The sequence below is a fragment of the Scardinius erythrophthalmus genome (genome assembly GCF_964197995.2).
Source record: "Scardinius erythrophthalmus genome assembly, chromosome: 19".
In the NCBI taxonomy this organism is placed as follows: Eukaryota; Metazoa; Chordata; class Actinopteri; order Cypriniformes; family Leuciscidae; genus Scardinius; species Scardinius erythrophthalmus.
In genome coordinates this window covers 7,099,799-7,116,278 of record NC_138239.1, presented here as the reverse complement: position 1 = coordinate 7,116,278, position 16,480 = coordinate 7,099,799, and the positions used below count along the sequence as shown (strand labels likewise).

The following is a 16,480-nucleotide window of genomic DNA, read 5'->3' as shown; positions in this document are numbered from 1 at the left end:
GATGCAGAAGGCATAGGATAACATTAGTGTTGAAGTTCTCAGGAAATATATTGACACTATGCCAGAGAGATGTGCTGCTAAAGGTGGACATACCAAATATTAAAGTCAAAAGTGGATAAAAACAGTATTACTCACTTTGTCTGATATTTGTTTTGCTCAGAGCAACCATCTGCATGTTTCATGAACATTATGAAATTATGAAATCATGTTTTGGAGGCAAAAAAAGGTCAATATTTTAAGAGGTGTTTTAATAATTTTGGCCACCACTGTAGTTTGTGACATCAGAAACACCATCCGATTTTAAACCGCGTTTTTGAGCTTTTCACTGCAGTTTTAAGGAGAAAATACTCAGCAATGGTGTTGACATATTTGCACATGGTTTGTCTTGAAGCATATTCAAAACACCACAGGGGGTCTTAAAGTTTATAGTACCTAGTTTAATGCAACGTGTGTGCTAAAACTTATACAGTTCAGAAGTAGAAACTTAATAGATTAGATTAAATACTATTTGGAGATTTCCTTCGGTATGAACTTTCTTTTGTTTACTGTATGTTTTGGGTCTAACTTTGCTTAATGAAATATTACATTTTTACTCAGCAGTTTTATGATGGAATAAGAAGCCACGGATTGTGCATTGTAAGTGCTGTAACAGTACAACAAGCAACTTTAACACAATGCTCTTTTCTTCTCTGTGTCCAGCGGGCACCACCGGGCTCCAATGCCAGACCGAGGCCCCTGTCACTGGCGTTAGGGGACGAGCACGGGTCAGACCACAGGCAGGATGAACGCAGGGCAGGAACAGACAGACATCCTGACCACGGGCATTCTGGTGAAGGAACGATGGAAAGTAGTAAGTCTGCAGGTTTTAATGCACATCAGTGGGGTGTAGTAGTGCGCAGATCGCGGTTATATCCGCAGACACTGTGGATCATCCGCGGGTTGGGCGGGCCAAGTAATAAAAAAAATAACATTCCAATTAATTAGGCGTGTGGGTCACGGGGGGATGAGATAAATCATTATAATGTGTTGATTTTAATAAAGACACGAACTCTCATTTCACAGTAATACGCAACGAACGTGCGTCCCTCTTTTACTTTTGTTTTCAACAACAACATATCTCTTAAACGTGCCGTATGTAATTTTTTTTACCGTACTAAATCATTAAAATTACCGTAATATGTTTGCAGAGATGTAGCAAACATGCTAAGTTCTAGGGCTGTGCAATTAATTGAATTTCGATTTCGATTTTTGCTCCCAACGATTACCAAAATAGTATAATCGAGTAAAAACGATTATTTTGCCATGTTCTGTTTTGAAACAACGCTCTTATTTTGTCTTGTGTTCTGAATGACGCGCGCACGCGCACATCCGCCCCTCCCGATGCATAAACTCTCTCAGCTTGAATGTTTAAACTGATAAAACTTAAAAAGAAGTGAAAATGATCAACTTTAGTTACGAACGATGCAATGCTGGCCCGACTGTGCAAGTGACAGTTCCGTCATGTCCCGACTCCTAAACGCGAGAGTGTAGTTTCGACGCTTGCTTTGTCCAACCCATGTTGAGAGACAGAGAGAGAGAGAAGACGCAGCACTGCTGAACACTTGCGCGGTTTGTGAAATTGCGTCTTGGAGAAAGTTTTAAAATGATTGATTTGATTTTATAATCTGTGTGGATTCATTTAGGCTACTCATACAATCTACATGCTAAAGTGAATCAATGTTTGCGGGGGAATCTCCCACATTATAAGTGGTAGACCTGCGGGAATTATTAAAATACTCATTGAAGTATTATCTGTTATATATTATTTATTTTAATAGTTCAAAAAGTACAATCAATGTTCAAATTTAGATTTTTTTAAGAATTGTTGAAAGGTGTCTTTGGTAACACTTTACAATAAGGTTCATTAATTAGCATTAGTTAACTACCTTTGTTAACATTAACTAATAATGAACAATACTTCTACAGCATTTACTAATCTTAGTTAATATTAATTTCACCATTTACTAATACGTCATTAAAATGAAAGGTTGTATTTGTTAACATTAGTTAATTCACTGTAAACTAACATGAACAAACAATGAACAGCTGGATTTTTATTAACTAACATTAAAAAAGATTAATAAATACTGTAACAAATGTATTTCTTATCGTTAGTTCATGTTAGTTAACCTGTTAAGCTGCAACGCCACTTTTGAAAAATCCCCAGAAATGACATACCCAAACTAAAACAGATACAGTTCATGAACCCTTTGCACTAAAAGCACAAGTATGATCTCGTTTGAAAGCTGACACCTGGCAGTTTATTGTAAATGTAGAATTAATTATTGTCGTAATGACAAAAATTGTTATAAATAGCTTCAAAGTTTTGTAAAGTTATTAGAAATTATTTTTTATGAAACATCCTCATGAAAATAAAATTGAAATTGGCACTGGAGCAATCTAGAAATGCACTACAGCTAAAGCCACATGTCTAAACATTTTATGTTTAAAATCTGAAGATAATAAGCCCAAAACTCTGTATTTAGTTAAATGTTTTTCAAGACCATGTCATGTGACTAACAGTTAGGGCTAGCTAGCATGTTAGCTTAGCACACCATCAATACACGACAATATATGAGATTAAAACCATATTTATGCTCAAAACGTACTTTATAACTCAAGCCGAATGTTTTAAATAATCTTCTGTGATCTAATTTAGCTTCAGATAAAAAAATCAGACAGAAAATATATTATTTGATAGTATTATGCACAATGATGAAGTCTATATAGATTAGCATTACATTATAAATATAATCTATTATTATAAAAATACCTGGCATGGCTTGAAGAACACAGGCAAATCAGATATCATTGCAATCATGTTTATTGTCTTCAAAACATCTTTTATCTGCATGATTACAGCCGATCTCTGTTAGCTGTGTGTGTGTTCGAGGCTTCCTGGAATGTCACATGATCATGGCTCTTCTTCATGTGCCATATATGGACTATATTACTGTGCATATAGCGCCCTCAGGCTATTGGTATGAATTGAAAACACTGTGAATTAGAATACCAAACGCTCATAAAGATTACATTGACGCATTTGGGTATAAATTCAATAAATATTATTCCTGTCTATAGAAATATGATGTGAATCTAAAAGAATCTATCAATATTTCTCCAAATCTGCACATTTTTGAGCTAAAGCCCTGAGGGACGTTGTTTTGTGTATCGCTGTCATGACGACAGCACAGAGTTTTTTATGAATGGGAGCGGCTGACGCGCATAATTCATATTAAAGGTATCGACTCATTTTTTCATTTCATAACTCCTGACACAAATTAAGACATAACTGTCACTATAAGTTTCTCAGAATACAATAGTGGTCAAATACTGAAACTTGAGTCTTATATCTTTTTAATGATGTATAGTTTGTCAAGGTATAACATTAAATCTGATCGTAATTTTGAATTAAATAAATAAAAAACGCTTCAGTGCGCCGACGCACTGGTGAAGCTTAACAGGTTAATACATTAACTAATGTTAACTAATTAACATTATTGTAAAGTGTTACCGTGTCTTTTTAATAAATGCAACACATTCCTAAAGTCATGTGAAATAATCGTGTTACATAATCGTGATTTCAATACTGACCAAAATAATCGTGATTATGATTTTTTCCATAATCGAGCAGCCCTACTAAGTTCAAATACTTGTTTATCCAAATACAATGCTACGGCCTGTCAATCTACTTTGAAATGTGCATTGTGTTCCAGAATGTCTGTTTTTGCCAATTTACCCAATAGTATTTCGACACCCCGGGTTGCCAGTTTTCGGAAAACAGCGTATTGCAGCCGTGGAAGCCAGCAAACAAACTGGGTCAGAGATTACAGATTCTGCCCGACCAATAAAAACATTGCAAACGTATTCATTAGCTGATCAACTTACAGCGTAAGGCTCATCGCTTTCCATTGTCAATTGTGCTCATTCCTGTTGGTTGTCCTGAGTCTGAGGAGGAGAAGGGTCGGGGAAACAACTCTCTCTCACAGCTTCAATTTGGACTGCAGTACCCATTTCAACCACTAGCTGTTAATATTACATACTGCACCTTTAAAGGAAAACCATTCAAGGAAAACAAATACCTAAAGAGCACTATATAAAATTACATAAAACACATTATCTAAAACACAAAGTAAAAAAACTAGATTAGATATTGCTTAATAACTTAACAGCTTTAACAAAAAATATACACAAGCCTAACTGAAATTATTCTGATAGTGATGAGTGTTTTCCAACATGATGGAAATATTAACGTGTTTAAAGCTTAATTTTTCATCAGGGATCCATTTGCAGAGTCTAAGCTACGCAGTTGTGGGGTCCACTTGTTTAAGCAGCAATGGAGACAAAACCAATCAGACAGAAATTTCAAAAAGGAGAATTAAAAACAAAAGGAAGGAAAGAAAGAAACAGCAGAGTTGTGATGTTAGAGCTGGTCCTTACATCTCTAGTGTGGTGTTTTTTTTTTTTTTTAATGACCGGACAGCATAGTTATTGATTTTATTGACAGTTCTTAAAGAGATAGTTGTTCACAAAAATTAAAAACCTTGAAAAGAAACCGCATTTAAATTTGCTTTCTGGAAAGCATGTGAAACCATGTTTGCCCACGTTTACGTGTGTGCCTGCAGATAGTGACAAGTAGTGACTCACTCCTCACGCTGATCTAATATTGCAGTGTGTCTTCATCTGTGTAACTCACTGACCAGCTCTTTTAGTGCACTGATCAGTAATACGATGCTTCCTCTGGCGGAACGTTGTATAATCCTCAGAGAAACCTAGCTGTCTCTGTACAGGGAGATCTGAGGGGAAAAGGAAGTGACATGAGAAGACATTGTGGGGACATGTGATGCCAGGAGAAATAAATTGCAAAATATAAAAAATGTAATCCAACTACTGTGCAGAAAATGCTGTGACTTGTAATTTTTGTTTTGTTTTGTTTTGCATTTAATCTAGTATAATTGCTGTACAAAGTACATTTAATTGTTTTTATTATATTATTTTATAATTATATCATTATTTATTTAATTATCAATGTTTCTTGCACCAAAAAATAGTCCAAAATAGTACAGTGATATCACTCTGGTCTGCTTACCTCTGATATTTGCTTTTCACCTTAGGTGAAAAAAATTGGCGGTGGCGGCTTTGGCGAGATCTACGAGGCTCTGGACCTGATGAACCGCTCCAGCGTGGCTCTGAAAGCAGAGTCCGCTCAACAACCCAAACAGGTTCTGAAGATGGAGGTGGCGGTGTTAAAGAAACTTCAAGGTAAGTGAAGTAGAGCAGATAAATGGATATTTGTAAATGTTTTTTATTTTTTTTATCACAACTGCCATACATCAAATTTACTCTTTTTGCAATTTTTTTGCCGTTCAAAAGTTTGGTGGTCATTGAGATTTTTTTTTATTTTTTTTAATAAATTGGAAAAAGGTTCCACACTCACTCTTAAGGAAATCCAAACATTATTGGTTAAAAACCGTGTGACGTTTCAGCCATTGTCTAAGCCTTCATCAGACATCAAGAGCAAAAATCTCACATATTCCTTTGATCACTCTTGCAATCAGCAAACGTTTTTTTATTAAATTTTTTAAAGAAATGTATATTTTCAGCAAGAACGCAAAAATTGTAAGCAGCACAACCGTTTTTAACATTGATAATAAGAAATGTTTCTTGAGCAGCAAACCATCATATTAGAATGATTTCTGAAGGATCATGTGACACTGAAGACTGGATTAATGATGCTGAAAATTCAGCTTTGCATCGCAGGAATAAATTACATTTTAAAATGTATTAAAATAGAAAACAGCTCTTTTAAATTGTAATAATATTTTATAATATTACTGTTTTTACTGTATTTCTGATCATAGAAATGCATTACATAAATACATACTGACCCCAAACATTTGAACTTTTGAACAGTATTTTTTTTATCTTGATTTTTTTAGTACTTTTGATCTTGTGTAATTGTTTTCTTGATTAAAACTTAACTATGTTTTTGATTCAGTTATATACATTACAATTTCAAAGAGGGAATCTGAATAGTTTCAAATAGAAATAAGAATGACTATGATTATAAAACATCTCGTACTGCAAGGATCTGTAGCTAACCCTGAAATCAAACCGGGCTCTCTCTTCTACTGGGCAAAGAATCAACAAATCAATTAGCAGAGCACAGCAATGACACCATCATTATCCTCTTTCGCTCCCTTTACAGTCTTCCTCCATTATATCCTCAACCTCTCCACACTGCTTATGAAAAAAATCAATGTACTTGTATCATGTTGGCTGTAATATGGCTGTATGATAGTACAGAGTGGTTTTATCTCTTCCTGAGGGAAAGACTTGTAACTGGAGATCTCTCTATCTACTCGCGGCGCCCAGAAGTAAACAAAACAGACCCTCACTAGCAGTGATACACACAAAACATGATACAGTTGCTTTTTATTTTAAATAATATAGGCAAATCTACTAGACACTAGCAAAAAAAAAAGTAGCATGTAATTTTTCACAAAATTATGTATACTAATACTCACACTCATAATAGAATAATCATAATAATGGAGCACTGGAAACCGGATGGAAGAGGCAAGTGAGGAAGATAGGGCCTTGCAGAGGGCTGTAGGGTGTTTCATGTCAGAGTGGAATATGAATGAAGCTGGTCTGATCTGGTACTGCGGCCCAGAGAGTGTCCCAAGAGAGCCGAGTCGCACTGAACTAAATGCATAAACCTCCCCCTTCTCTGGACAGACCGCCATAATAGGAGGAGGAGTAGAGGATCACATGGACAGAAAAAGAAAGAAACTTACTGTTTACTACTATCATTCTCTTTCAAGTCCACTTATAATGTTTATCATGTAACCACTACTACTATCTTTTTGATCCTTTGAATTAAACAGGCTTTTTTGCTTAGTACTTTTAAGACGACTGTATATGCAAATGACTGGTTGGCATGTGAAATGAGTTATAATGATATGTAATTTAATGAAGTTTCCTCTCATTGCTGTTTCAGGAAAGGATCACGTTTGTCGGTTTGTTGGATGTGGCCGCAATGATCGCTTTAACTATGTTGTCATGGAACTTCAGGTGAGGCCTGATTGACTGATTATGCATTTGTTCTAACTTAATGTGTGCCTAATATTACAGTTTATTTATGATGATGATCTGGCACACTTAATATCTGAGTGCAGTCATATACACAGAAAGCTATAAAGATGATAAATGGACAATAAAGATGGTTAAAGCTTCTATGTGACCTGTAAAGAAACCATTGCCTTAAAGGTTTAGAAGGCTTATGCAATTCTGTCATCATTTACTCACCCTCATGTCGTTCCAAACCTGTAAGACTTTCGTTCATCTTCGGAACACAAAAGAAGATATTTGTAATGAAATCTGAGAGATTTCTGTCTCTCCATTGACAGCTACATAGCTACCACTTTGACGCTTAAAAAAGTTAATTAAGAGATCGTAAAAATAATCCTTGTGAATTGAGCGGTTTAGTCCAAATTTTCTAAAGAGACTCAATCACTTTATATGATGAACAGATTGAATTTAGGCCTTATTCACATATAAATATTCATAAACTCATACATCAAATCTGGTAAACAGAAGCTTAAGCATGCTTGCTTGATGTGTGAGAACCAATAAGGTTCATTCTCCTGTTACGCAGCACGTTTGAACTTCTGTTTATGTTTGCTGATCAATGTTTATGTGAATAAAAGCCAAAATTAAATCTGTTCATCATATAAAGCGATCGTGACTCTTCAAAAAAAATCGGACTAAACTCAATTCATATGGATTAGTTTTACGATCTCTTTATAAACTATATACCTGTATAAACTACGGGTTTGGAAAGACATGAGGGTGAGTAATTAATGACAGAATTTTAATTTTTGGGTGAACTAACCCTTTAAAGTAAACATATGGTAAATGCATAACTTACCTATAAATAGATTAACTCATTTATGCATTAAAAATGTAGGTTTGTCTTTTTGTAATTTATATATGAATTTGATGACTACATACTTTGCAGTCTGTGTTCATTTATTTATGACTTTATATCAAACCTGCCTTTTGATCAAATATTTGTAGCCAAAACAATTAACTGTTGCCTTTTTGGCTTTTGCAGGGCCGTAATTTAGCGGATCTGAGGAGGAGCATGAACCGTGGTACTTTCACAGTCAGTACTACACTCAGACTCTGTCTGCAGATGCTGCAGGCCATCGAGAGCATCCACTCAGTGGGCTTTTTACACCGTGACATTAAACCGGTAAGGTTTACTTGAATAGTATAGTTAGTATAATAATAGGATGCTTTAAAGTGTACTTTTTACTTAAAAGATTACAACCTCATTGCAATAAATAGCTTGTTCACACTGTTTTCAGTCCAACTTTGCCATGGGCCGATTCCCTAGCACATGTCGAACGTGCTACATGCTAGACTTTGGTTTGGCGCGGCAGTTTACAAACTCCTGTCAGGAAGTCAGACCGGTCAGTATCAATAGTCATTTCTAATACAGTTTTTCTGACTGTACTTGTTTTATATGTTTGTGAGAATTTATCTGTTACTGGGTTTTATATATTTGTGTACTGTAAGATTCTTTTCTCTCTTAGCCGCGTCCTGTTGCAGGGTTTAGGGGTACAGTACGATACGCCTCAGTCAATGCTCACAAGAACAAGGTAAGAATCTGCCATGTTTGCTCTGTTGTTCCTGCACAATCTCAGCTGTTGTTGGTAATATTTCAGTTACAAGGATAACTCTGGTCTGATCAGATTTATTTTGGTCTTACTGTCACAGGAGATGGGAAGACATGATGACTTGTGGTCTTTGTTCTACATGCTGGTGGAATTCTTGGTCGGGCAACTACCCTGGAGGAAGATAAAAGACAAGGTGCTGATCGGGCTGGAGGAAGAAGTGCTTAGACAAGCATATGCCTGTCTGTTTGGGAAGTGATGATGATATTTGTCTATTTATGCATTAGGAGCAAGTGGGGAAGTTAAAAGATACATACGATCATCGGCTGATGTTGAAACACCTGCCGCCAGACTTCAGTGTCTTTCTGGACCACATCAGTAATCTGGACTACTTTACCAAACCAGACTATCAGGTAAAAATATGATACTTTAATAAATCAATGGAATATCTAGCAGTTATTTGTTAATCTGACTTGAAAATGATCTCTCCACTTCAGCTTCTGAGGACCGTTTTTGAGAACAGTATGAGAACCTACAACGTAGTGGAAAATGACCCTTATGATTGGGAAAGGATGAGCTCAGATAGCCCACTGACAATCAACGCTGCGGCAAACACGCCACAACATCACACACGCCTCACGCCAGCTCAGATGGGGTAAATCATGTGACTGCTTTACTTTTGTTGAACTCTATCTCAAATATTTGTTTTTTCTTAGTAGTGGGATCACCAAGAGTAATCAGGTTCTTCTGTTTTCTTCCAGCGTTTTGAATGCCTCCTTGATGCCTGGAGATCAGAAGGAGAACACAGATGAAGTTCTGCAGGATGAGCAGCTCAGTGATGGAGACAATGCTCGGCCCGAGAATCTGCCTGGATCTCCGAGCCTTCCTCTCAGGAACCAGGAGGCTGATGTCTGGGAGGATCTGGACCGCAATCGGAACCGAATCTGTCCTGCTGTCTTGAAGGTACCAGAATGTGTACCATGAACTGAATCAATCGCAGACATCTATGTCTATTGTTGCAGGTTTCATATTCTGTTGTCCTTCTCTTCTAGATAGGAACAGAGGATGAACATAGCAACCAAGGTAATCAGAGTCCCCATGCGGGGCTTAGCATTGGTTCACCAGTGCGAGTCCGGTCAGAGTTGGTGCCCTCAGATAGAGACACTCCTCTTCTGAGGAAATTGCGGAACATTCATAGTTTTGAGCTGGAGAAGAGACTAACTTTGGAGCCCAAACCCAACACTGAGCGTTTTGTGGAGGCCTGGTAAGTCTCTTCATCTCTCAAGATTGCATTATTTCTAGAGATGCACAGATTGCAGGATTTTTGTCCGATTCCGATTTTTATGTGACCTGCCGATACCGATTGCAGATTCAGATTTTCTTTCAAAGAACTGTATTTGACAGCAGATACAAACAGATACAAAAATCTTAATTTCTTCAATGCAAAATTTTATTTTCATAAAAAAACTATAAAAAATAAACAGGTTTTCATAAAAAAGACTTTAAGAGTTTAATGCACGGATCCAATATACTGTTACACAACTTGTGTTATCTTTCTCAACTAATTAGATTCCAAAACTGACTGTGTTTAACTGAATACTCGCTGAATATAATTTTGTGTGTATTATATTCCACTCATTTTGGTACTTGCGACTCACAAGCTGCTTGAGCGCTCCACTTATATAGATCAGTGGTGCGCACACTTTTGGTGTCAGCGTGAAACTGGGAATTAGTCAAATTATTACAGGCACTATTTAACCCAAGCGAATGAGACAAGTGAGTGAGAGAAGGCGGGTGTGTGTCACGTCGCTGTCGGAGAGAAGAGAGCGAGAATGCACAGTTGGCATTATTGCCTGTGCCGCTGGCAACAAAACAGACCGGCTCGGTTGATCGGTGCATCTCTAATTATTTCAAATATTCAACATTCAGCAACTTTACGGTATGTTCTGGAGTCTTAGTCTGCATTTTTTCGGTTTCTGTGAACAGTTCTGGTAAGCAGCCAGCTGGTACAACACGGGAACGGGAAGCTGATGGTGTCCCTGGCATGGCCATATCCAACGTAAGTCACACAGAGCGTGTTTGGCACCATGACGAGGAATTCCGGTCTGGCGGTGGCTCGCCCAAGCCTGCTTCACCAGGATCTCCTGAGCAGGGCGACGGTGCAGCTAACAGTGGCTTTGTTGCTCTAAACCTGAGCTCAGGTCTACAAGATGTTGAGTTGCGTGATTGGGTGATGGTAGAGAAGGGCTCTGACCTGCAGGACTTCAAAGAGGCAGCAGGAAGTAGCCCTGGTCATAAAGCCAAACTCACTAGTAGCCCATCAGATGAGTGTGATGAGGAGCCAGAAGTTTTGCAGCCAATGGATGAGTCACCGGATAAAGAATCCTCTCCTAGTCCCGTACAAGGAGACGCCCACACGCCTCACACAGTCCAGGGCCCACAAAGGATGGACCGGTTGGAGCTCTGTGTATTCCCTGCTGCTAGTGGACCTCCCGTTACCCCCACCAGCCCTGGTGAGGCACTGGCTGAAGGAGCGCTCACACAGGTAACTAAAGCCCACAAAACGTGTTGTTTTCACTGCTCCTTACAAATTGTCTACAGTCCCAAATTTGGTCATGTGAAAAGTTTTCAAATTAATGAGTTTGTCAACAAAGGTGCCAACAGGAAGTGAGGCTCTATCTTGGCAGTGCTTTGGCTCATCAAGACAAATTTTGGAAAGTGTCATGGATACCATGACCTAGGGGTGTGCGATATGACGATTTTTGATCGTGGACGATTAAAATGTCTCCACGATCTGCTTTTGAAGAAATATCGTAGAATCGTGCATTAGCCTATCTGTTCTGGCGCCTCTGTCCCAACATACTGAACAACGCGACGTATATTCACATAAAATGTTAACACAGCGGAACGGGACACTGCAGTTCACAAAAGTTCATAATTTGCATGTGCTTTAATGCCTTGTCGGTTAAACATTTAATTAGCGTGCTGATGCGCTGTTCTAACGCATGCATTTCTCAGCGCGTAGCCTACATGTGAAGCTCACACACATGCACAACGCCTGTCTACCAGCGCCTGGATACTGGACTAGTTAAGTTATCTTTCGAGTCTTATTGTGCTTATACTGTTAAATACACACAAAGGTTTACATAAACAAAGTCGGTTATGTCTAAACTGAAAGTAAACTTGAGAAAACTGAGAGAAAATCTGCTTGTCAAATGCGTGTATATTAAACGCGTCGCGCGCAACACTTAAAGAGACAGTAGTAATAGTAAACAGACACGCTGCCGCTTGTCTTTAAAGGGATAGTTCACCCAAAAATATCTCATCATTTACGCACTCTAATGTTGTTCCAAACCTGTATTAATTTCCTTCTAATATATTCTAATATTTTTCTAATATTCATATTTTTAAGAATGTGGCTATCCAAACAGTAGCTGGTCCCCATTGACTTCCATAGGAGAAAAATATACTATGGAAGTCACTGGGGTACATCAACTGTTTGGTTACTCACATTCTTCAAAAATAACTTTTATTTTCAACAGAAGAAAGAAACTTATTCGAGTTTAAAACAACTTGAGAGAGTAAATTATGATAATTTGAATTTTTAGGAGAACTATCCCTTTAATGTTAATAAAACAACAAAAGGCAAAGAGAAAATCACTCACTGCTCTTGACTGATAACTTTAATAGTAGCTTTAATAAGTATCAATGTATAATTTATATAGTGAAGTCTGTTCTGTTTTATTTTCATATTTGTTCATTTACTTTCTGCAATGCTACTGTTAAATACACCTGTTAACTTCATGTGCGAGTGAATGTATTATCGCGAGAGTCTACAAGAATGTATTATCGCGTGAGTCGGCGAGACTTGTTGGTTCTTCTGTGGTATTTGCGGGAGAATAGAGTGTGTGGAGTAATAAAAAAACTTTCTGTGGAACTTCGTTGTATTTTTGGCTATTTTCAATGGTAGCAGAGGATGGTTTCCAACTACAGAGTACCGCCTAAGCTTGATGAAGCTCGACCATACGAGTGCTGGAAAAATGAAGTTAGCATGTGGAGACTTGTTACGGACTTAGAAAAGAAGAAGCAGGCACTCGCGGTGGTGCTGGGGCTCGAGGGGCGAGCCAGAGAGACCGCTTTGGAAATACCCGCGAACGATCTAAACAAAGATGACGGTATGGAAACCTTGCTAGCTAAGCTGGACGCGATATTCTTGAGAGAAGAAAAAGACCGCGCTTATGAAGCATACTCTCATTTCGACTCGATTTCCAAAGACAGTGCGGTGTCCATGACGGACTACATTATAGACTTTGAGCAAAGATACAACCGGATGAAGAAATACAACATGACCCTGCCTGACGCTGTGTTAGCGTTTAAACTCCTGGACACGGCTTGTCTCGAGGAGAAGAGTAGGCAGCTAGCACTTACAGCGTGCACGGATCTGACATTCGCATCCATGAAGTCAGCGCTGAAGCGGATTTTCGGAGGAAAAACCAGTGGAGCAAGCGGCGGCAGCGAGACTCAAGATGCGGCGTTTTTCACGGAGCAAAGGCCATCGGGCAAATTCAGATGGAACAGCGGCCCGTCACAGAGCAGACAGCGGCAGCCACAGCAAGGTACAAACCCACTCGACAAATATGGTAAGAGAACAAAATGCGTCATTTGTCAGAGCACGTACCATTGGGCCAAAGACTGTCCTCATCGGAGAAATGAAGTAAAGCTAACAGAAGATGTGGAAGAGTGTAACATTACACTATTTACAAAAGTCATGACGGACTCTGAGATATTTCTAACTGAATCACTGGGATCAGCTATCATTGACACTGCATGCACACGTACAGTTTGTGGTGAGAAGTGGCTGGATAGTTACATGAAAGACCTGAGCCAAAGCCAAATAAACAAACTGCTGCAAACAGAATCTTCAAGCAGCAGACCTTTCAGATTTGGTGACGGTCAGATGGTACAATCCAACAGAAAGGTGAAGCTTCCTGCTAAGATCGGACAAACAAAATGTCACATTGAAACGGAAGTTGTTCCTGTTGATATTCCTTTACTGCTGAGCAAAATGTCTCTAAAGAGAGCAGGAACTGTTTTAGACATGGAGAATGACAGAGTTGTCATGTTCAAGCAACCAGTGCCTCTTGAGCTCACTAGCTCGGGACACTATTGTGTTGACATTAGAGATGATAATACTGAAGCGAACACCAATGAAAGTGAAATCCTTGTCGTTACAGCAGAGATGTCTGCAAAAGAGAAGCGTAAAGTTCTCCTGAAGCTCCACAAGCAGTTTGGCCACGCCTCCGCAGACCGGCTGCAGAGGCTCATCCTCAGCTCTGGAAATACTGACAAAGACTGTCCAGTTATTCTGCAAGAGATCATCCGTGACTGTGAGGTATGTCAAAGATATAGCAGGACCAAGCCCAGGCCTGCTGTTGGTTTGCCTTTAGCCTCAGAGTACAATGAGACGGTGGCAATGGATCTACATGAGCTGGAACCTGGCGTATGGTACCTCCACATCATCGACCACTTCACACGCTTCAGTGCTGGAAACATTGTGAGAACAAAGAAAGCCTCGGAGATCGTCAACTCCTTCATTCACTCGTGGATAAGTGTTCATGGTGCCCCCAAACGAATATACACAGACAACGGTGGCGAGTTCAACAACGAGGAGTTGAGAGAGATGGCAGAAAAATTCAACACTGAGATGAAGACTACAGCGGGATACAGTCCTTGGAGCAACGGGCTGCTGGAGAGACACAACATGACACTGACTGAGATCCTCCTGAAGGTGAAAAGGGAAAACGGGTGTGGCTGGCAGACTGCTCTAGACTGGGCTCTAATGGCCAAAAACAGTATGATCAATGTGCATGGTTATAGTCCACACCAGCTTGTGTTTGGTCACAGTCCTAATCTTCCCTCAGTTTTGGTTGATAAACTGCCTGCTCTAGAGAGCACTTCTATGAGTACTAGAGTAGGACAGCACCTAGCAGCATTGCATGCATCCAGAAGAGCATTCACGGAGGTGGAATGCTCAGAAAGAATAAGAAGAGCTTTACGAAAGCAGGTCAGGCCTACAGATGAAAAGTATGAGACAGGAGACAGAGTGTACTACAAACGAGCAGACAGTACAGAGTGGAAAGGCCCTGCTGTAGTTATCGGTCAGGATGGCTCTGTAGTGTTTATCAGACATGGTGGGATTCTTGTCAGAGTACACCAGTCCAGGCTGAATAAAGTCAATGCACAGGATGAGGATAAACCTGGACTACCTGATATTCCTGAAAATAGTAAAGAAAAGGAAAATGTAATACACACGGATGTGTCAGAGAATTCAGATGATGAAATGAGTGTTAATGGAAACGTGCAAATCCCTGAAAACACAGAAACAGATGAAAGAGAAGACATGAGACAAAGTAATGAGACAGAGAGTGATGCTACTAATACAGTGAGTTTCACTGGTGTCAAGCTGAGAATAGGTCAGACAGTGACGTTTACAAACAGAGATGATGGTACTAAGCACACTGCCAGAGTTTTAAGCAGAGCAGGAAAAGCAAAAGGGCAATATAAAAACTGGTACAATGTGCAGTATCTTGAACCAAATGGCAGCGAGGGCCAAAAGGAAGCTTTAGACATGTCACAAGTTGATGATCTTCTCACTGAATGTGATAACACTGATGCTGATGTACTCATTACCAAAGACATCTCTTTTGATGCTGCTAAACAGCAAGAGATTGAAAACTGGCAAAATAATAATGTTTACGAAGAGGTCACAGACAGGGGTCAGAAATGTATTTCTACTAGATGGGTCTGTACGTTGAAGGAGACTTCTAATGGTATTGTTCCCAAAGCTCGCCTTGTGGCAAGAGGATTTGAAGAAGTCAATAATCATGAATTACAAAAAGATTCTCCCACATGTGCATCAGAGTCACTCAGGCTGCTGTTAGCTGTTATTTGTCAAAACAAGTGGAAAGTAAATTCTATGGATATTAAGTCTGCCTTTTTGCAGGGAATGGAACTCTCAAGAGACATTTACATTCGTCCTCCACCAGAAGCAGGCGTGAACAATGCATTGTGGAAACTAAAGAAATGTGTGTATGGACTTGCAGACGCTTCCCTCTACTGGTACAACAAGGTCAAAGAACTCATGCTGAACAGTGGTGGTAAAATGTCACGGGTTGATCCTGCAGTGTTTTATTGGCAGAATGAGCAGTCTGAGGTGACAGGAGTACTGGCATGCCATGTGGATGATTTTTTTTGGGCAGGTTCAGAGCACTTTGTAACTAACGTCATCCCTGTACTTAAATCTGCATTTCACGTGGGTCGTGAAGAGCATGGCAGTTTTTCATACGTGGGGATGGACATTGCAACTGTGGGTGGTGTAGTGCAGGTGCATCAGCACAGTTACATTGAAAACCTACAACCAGTTCACTTACAAGCAGCACGTGCTGTACAGAGAGAGGCTCCACTAAACGAGAAAGAAAGAGAACAACTCAGGTCCAAAATAGGACAAATTCTGTGGGTTGCTAAACAGACAAGACCAGATGTAATGTTTGACACATGTAGCTTAGCAGCCAACATTAAGAATGCTACTGTTCAGTCCATACATGAAGTGAACAAAGTGATCCGTAAACTTAAGTCAGAGAAGGTCACACTTAAGTTTCAACACTTGGGCAACAGTGATGATTTGGGTTTGGTGGTCTTCAGTGATGCTTCACTGGGCAATCTTCCAGATGGAGGTACACAGGGAGGGGCTTTAATTG

General features: G+C 39.3%; 1 protein-coding gene across 3 annotated transcripts in view; it reads left to right on the top strand.

Annotated features, from left to right (window-relative positions):
- ttbk2a (tau tubulin kinase 2a) overlaps positions 1-16,480 on the top strand; it is a 33,752-nt gene that overhangs the window by 3,657 nt on the left and 13,615 nt on the right. For all 3 annotated transcript variants that reach the window (XM_081393897.1, XM_081393895.1, XM_081393896.1), the window contains exons 2-13: positions 700-850; positions 5,154-5,301; positions 7,043-7,116; positions 8,159-8,299; positions 8,415-8,519; positions 8,643-8,708; positions 8,827-8,919; positions 9,011-9,136; positions 9,221-9,378; positions 9,485-9,686; positions 9,776-9,987; positions 10,710-11,268. In XM_081393897.1, coding sequence (XP_081250023.1) covers positions 782-850; positions 5,154-5,301; positions 7,043-7,116; positions 8,159-8,299; positions 8,415-8,519; positions 8,643-8,708; positions 8,827-8,919; positions 9,011-9,136; positions 9,221-9,378; positions 9,485-9,686; positions 9,776-9,987; positions 10,710-11,268 — 1,953 coding nt within the window. In that variant the 5' untranslated portion in view covers positions 700-781. The remainder of the gene's footprint in view (positions 1-699; positions 851-5,153; positions 5,302-7,042; positions 7,117-8,158; positions 8,300-8,414; positions 8,520-8,642; positions 8,709-8,826; positions 8,920-9,010; positions 9,137-9,220; positions 9,379-9,484; positions 9,687-9,775; positions 9,988-10,709; positions 11,269-16,480) is intronic.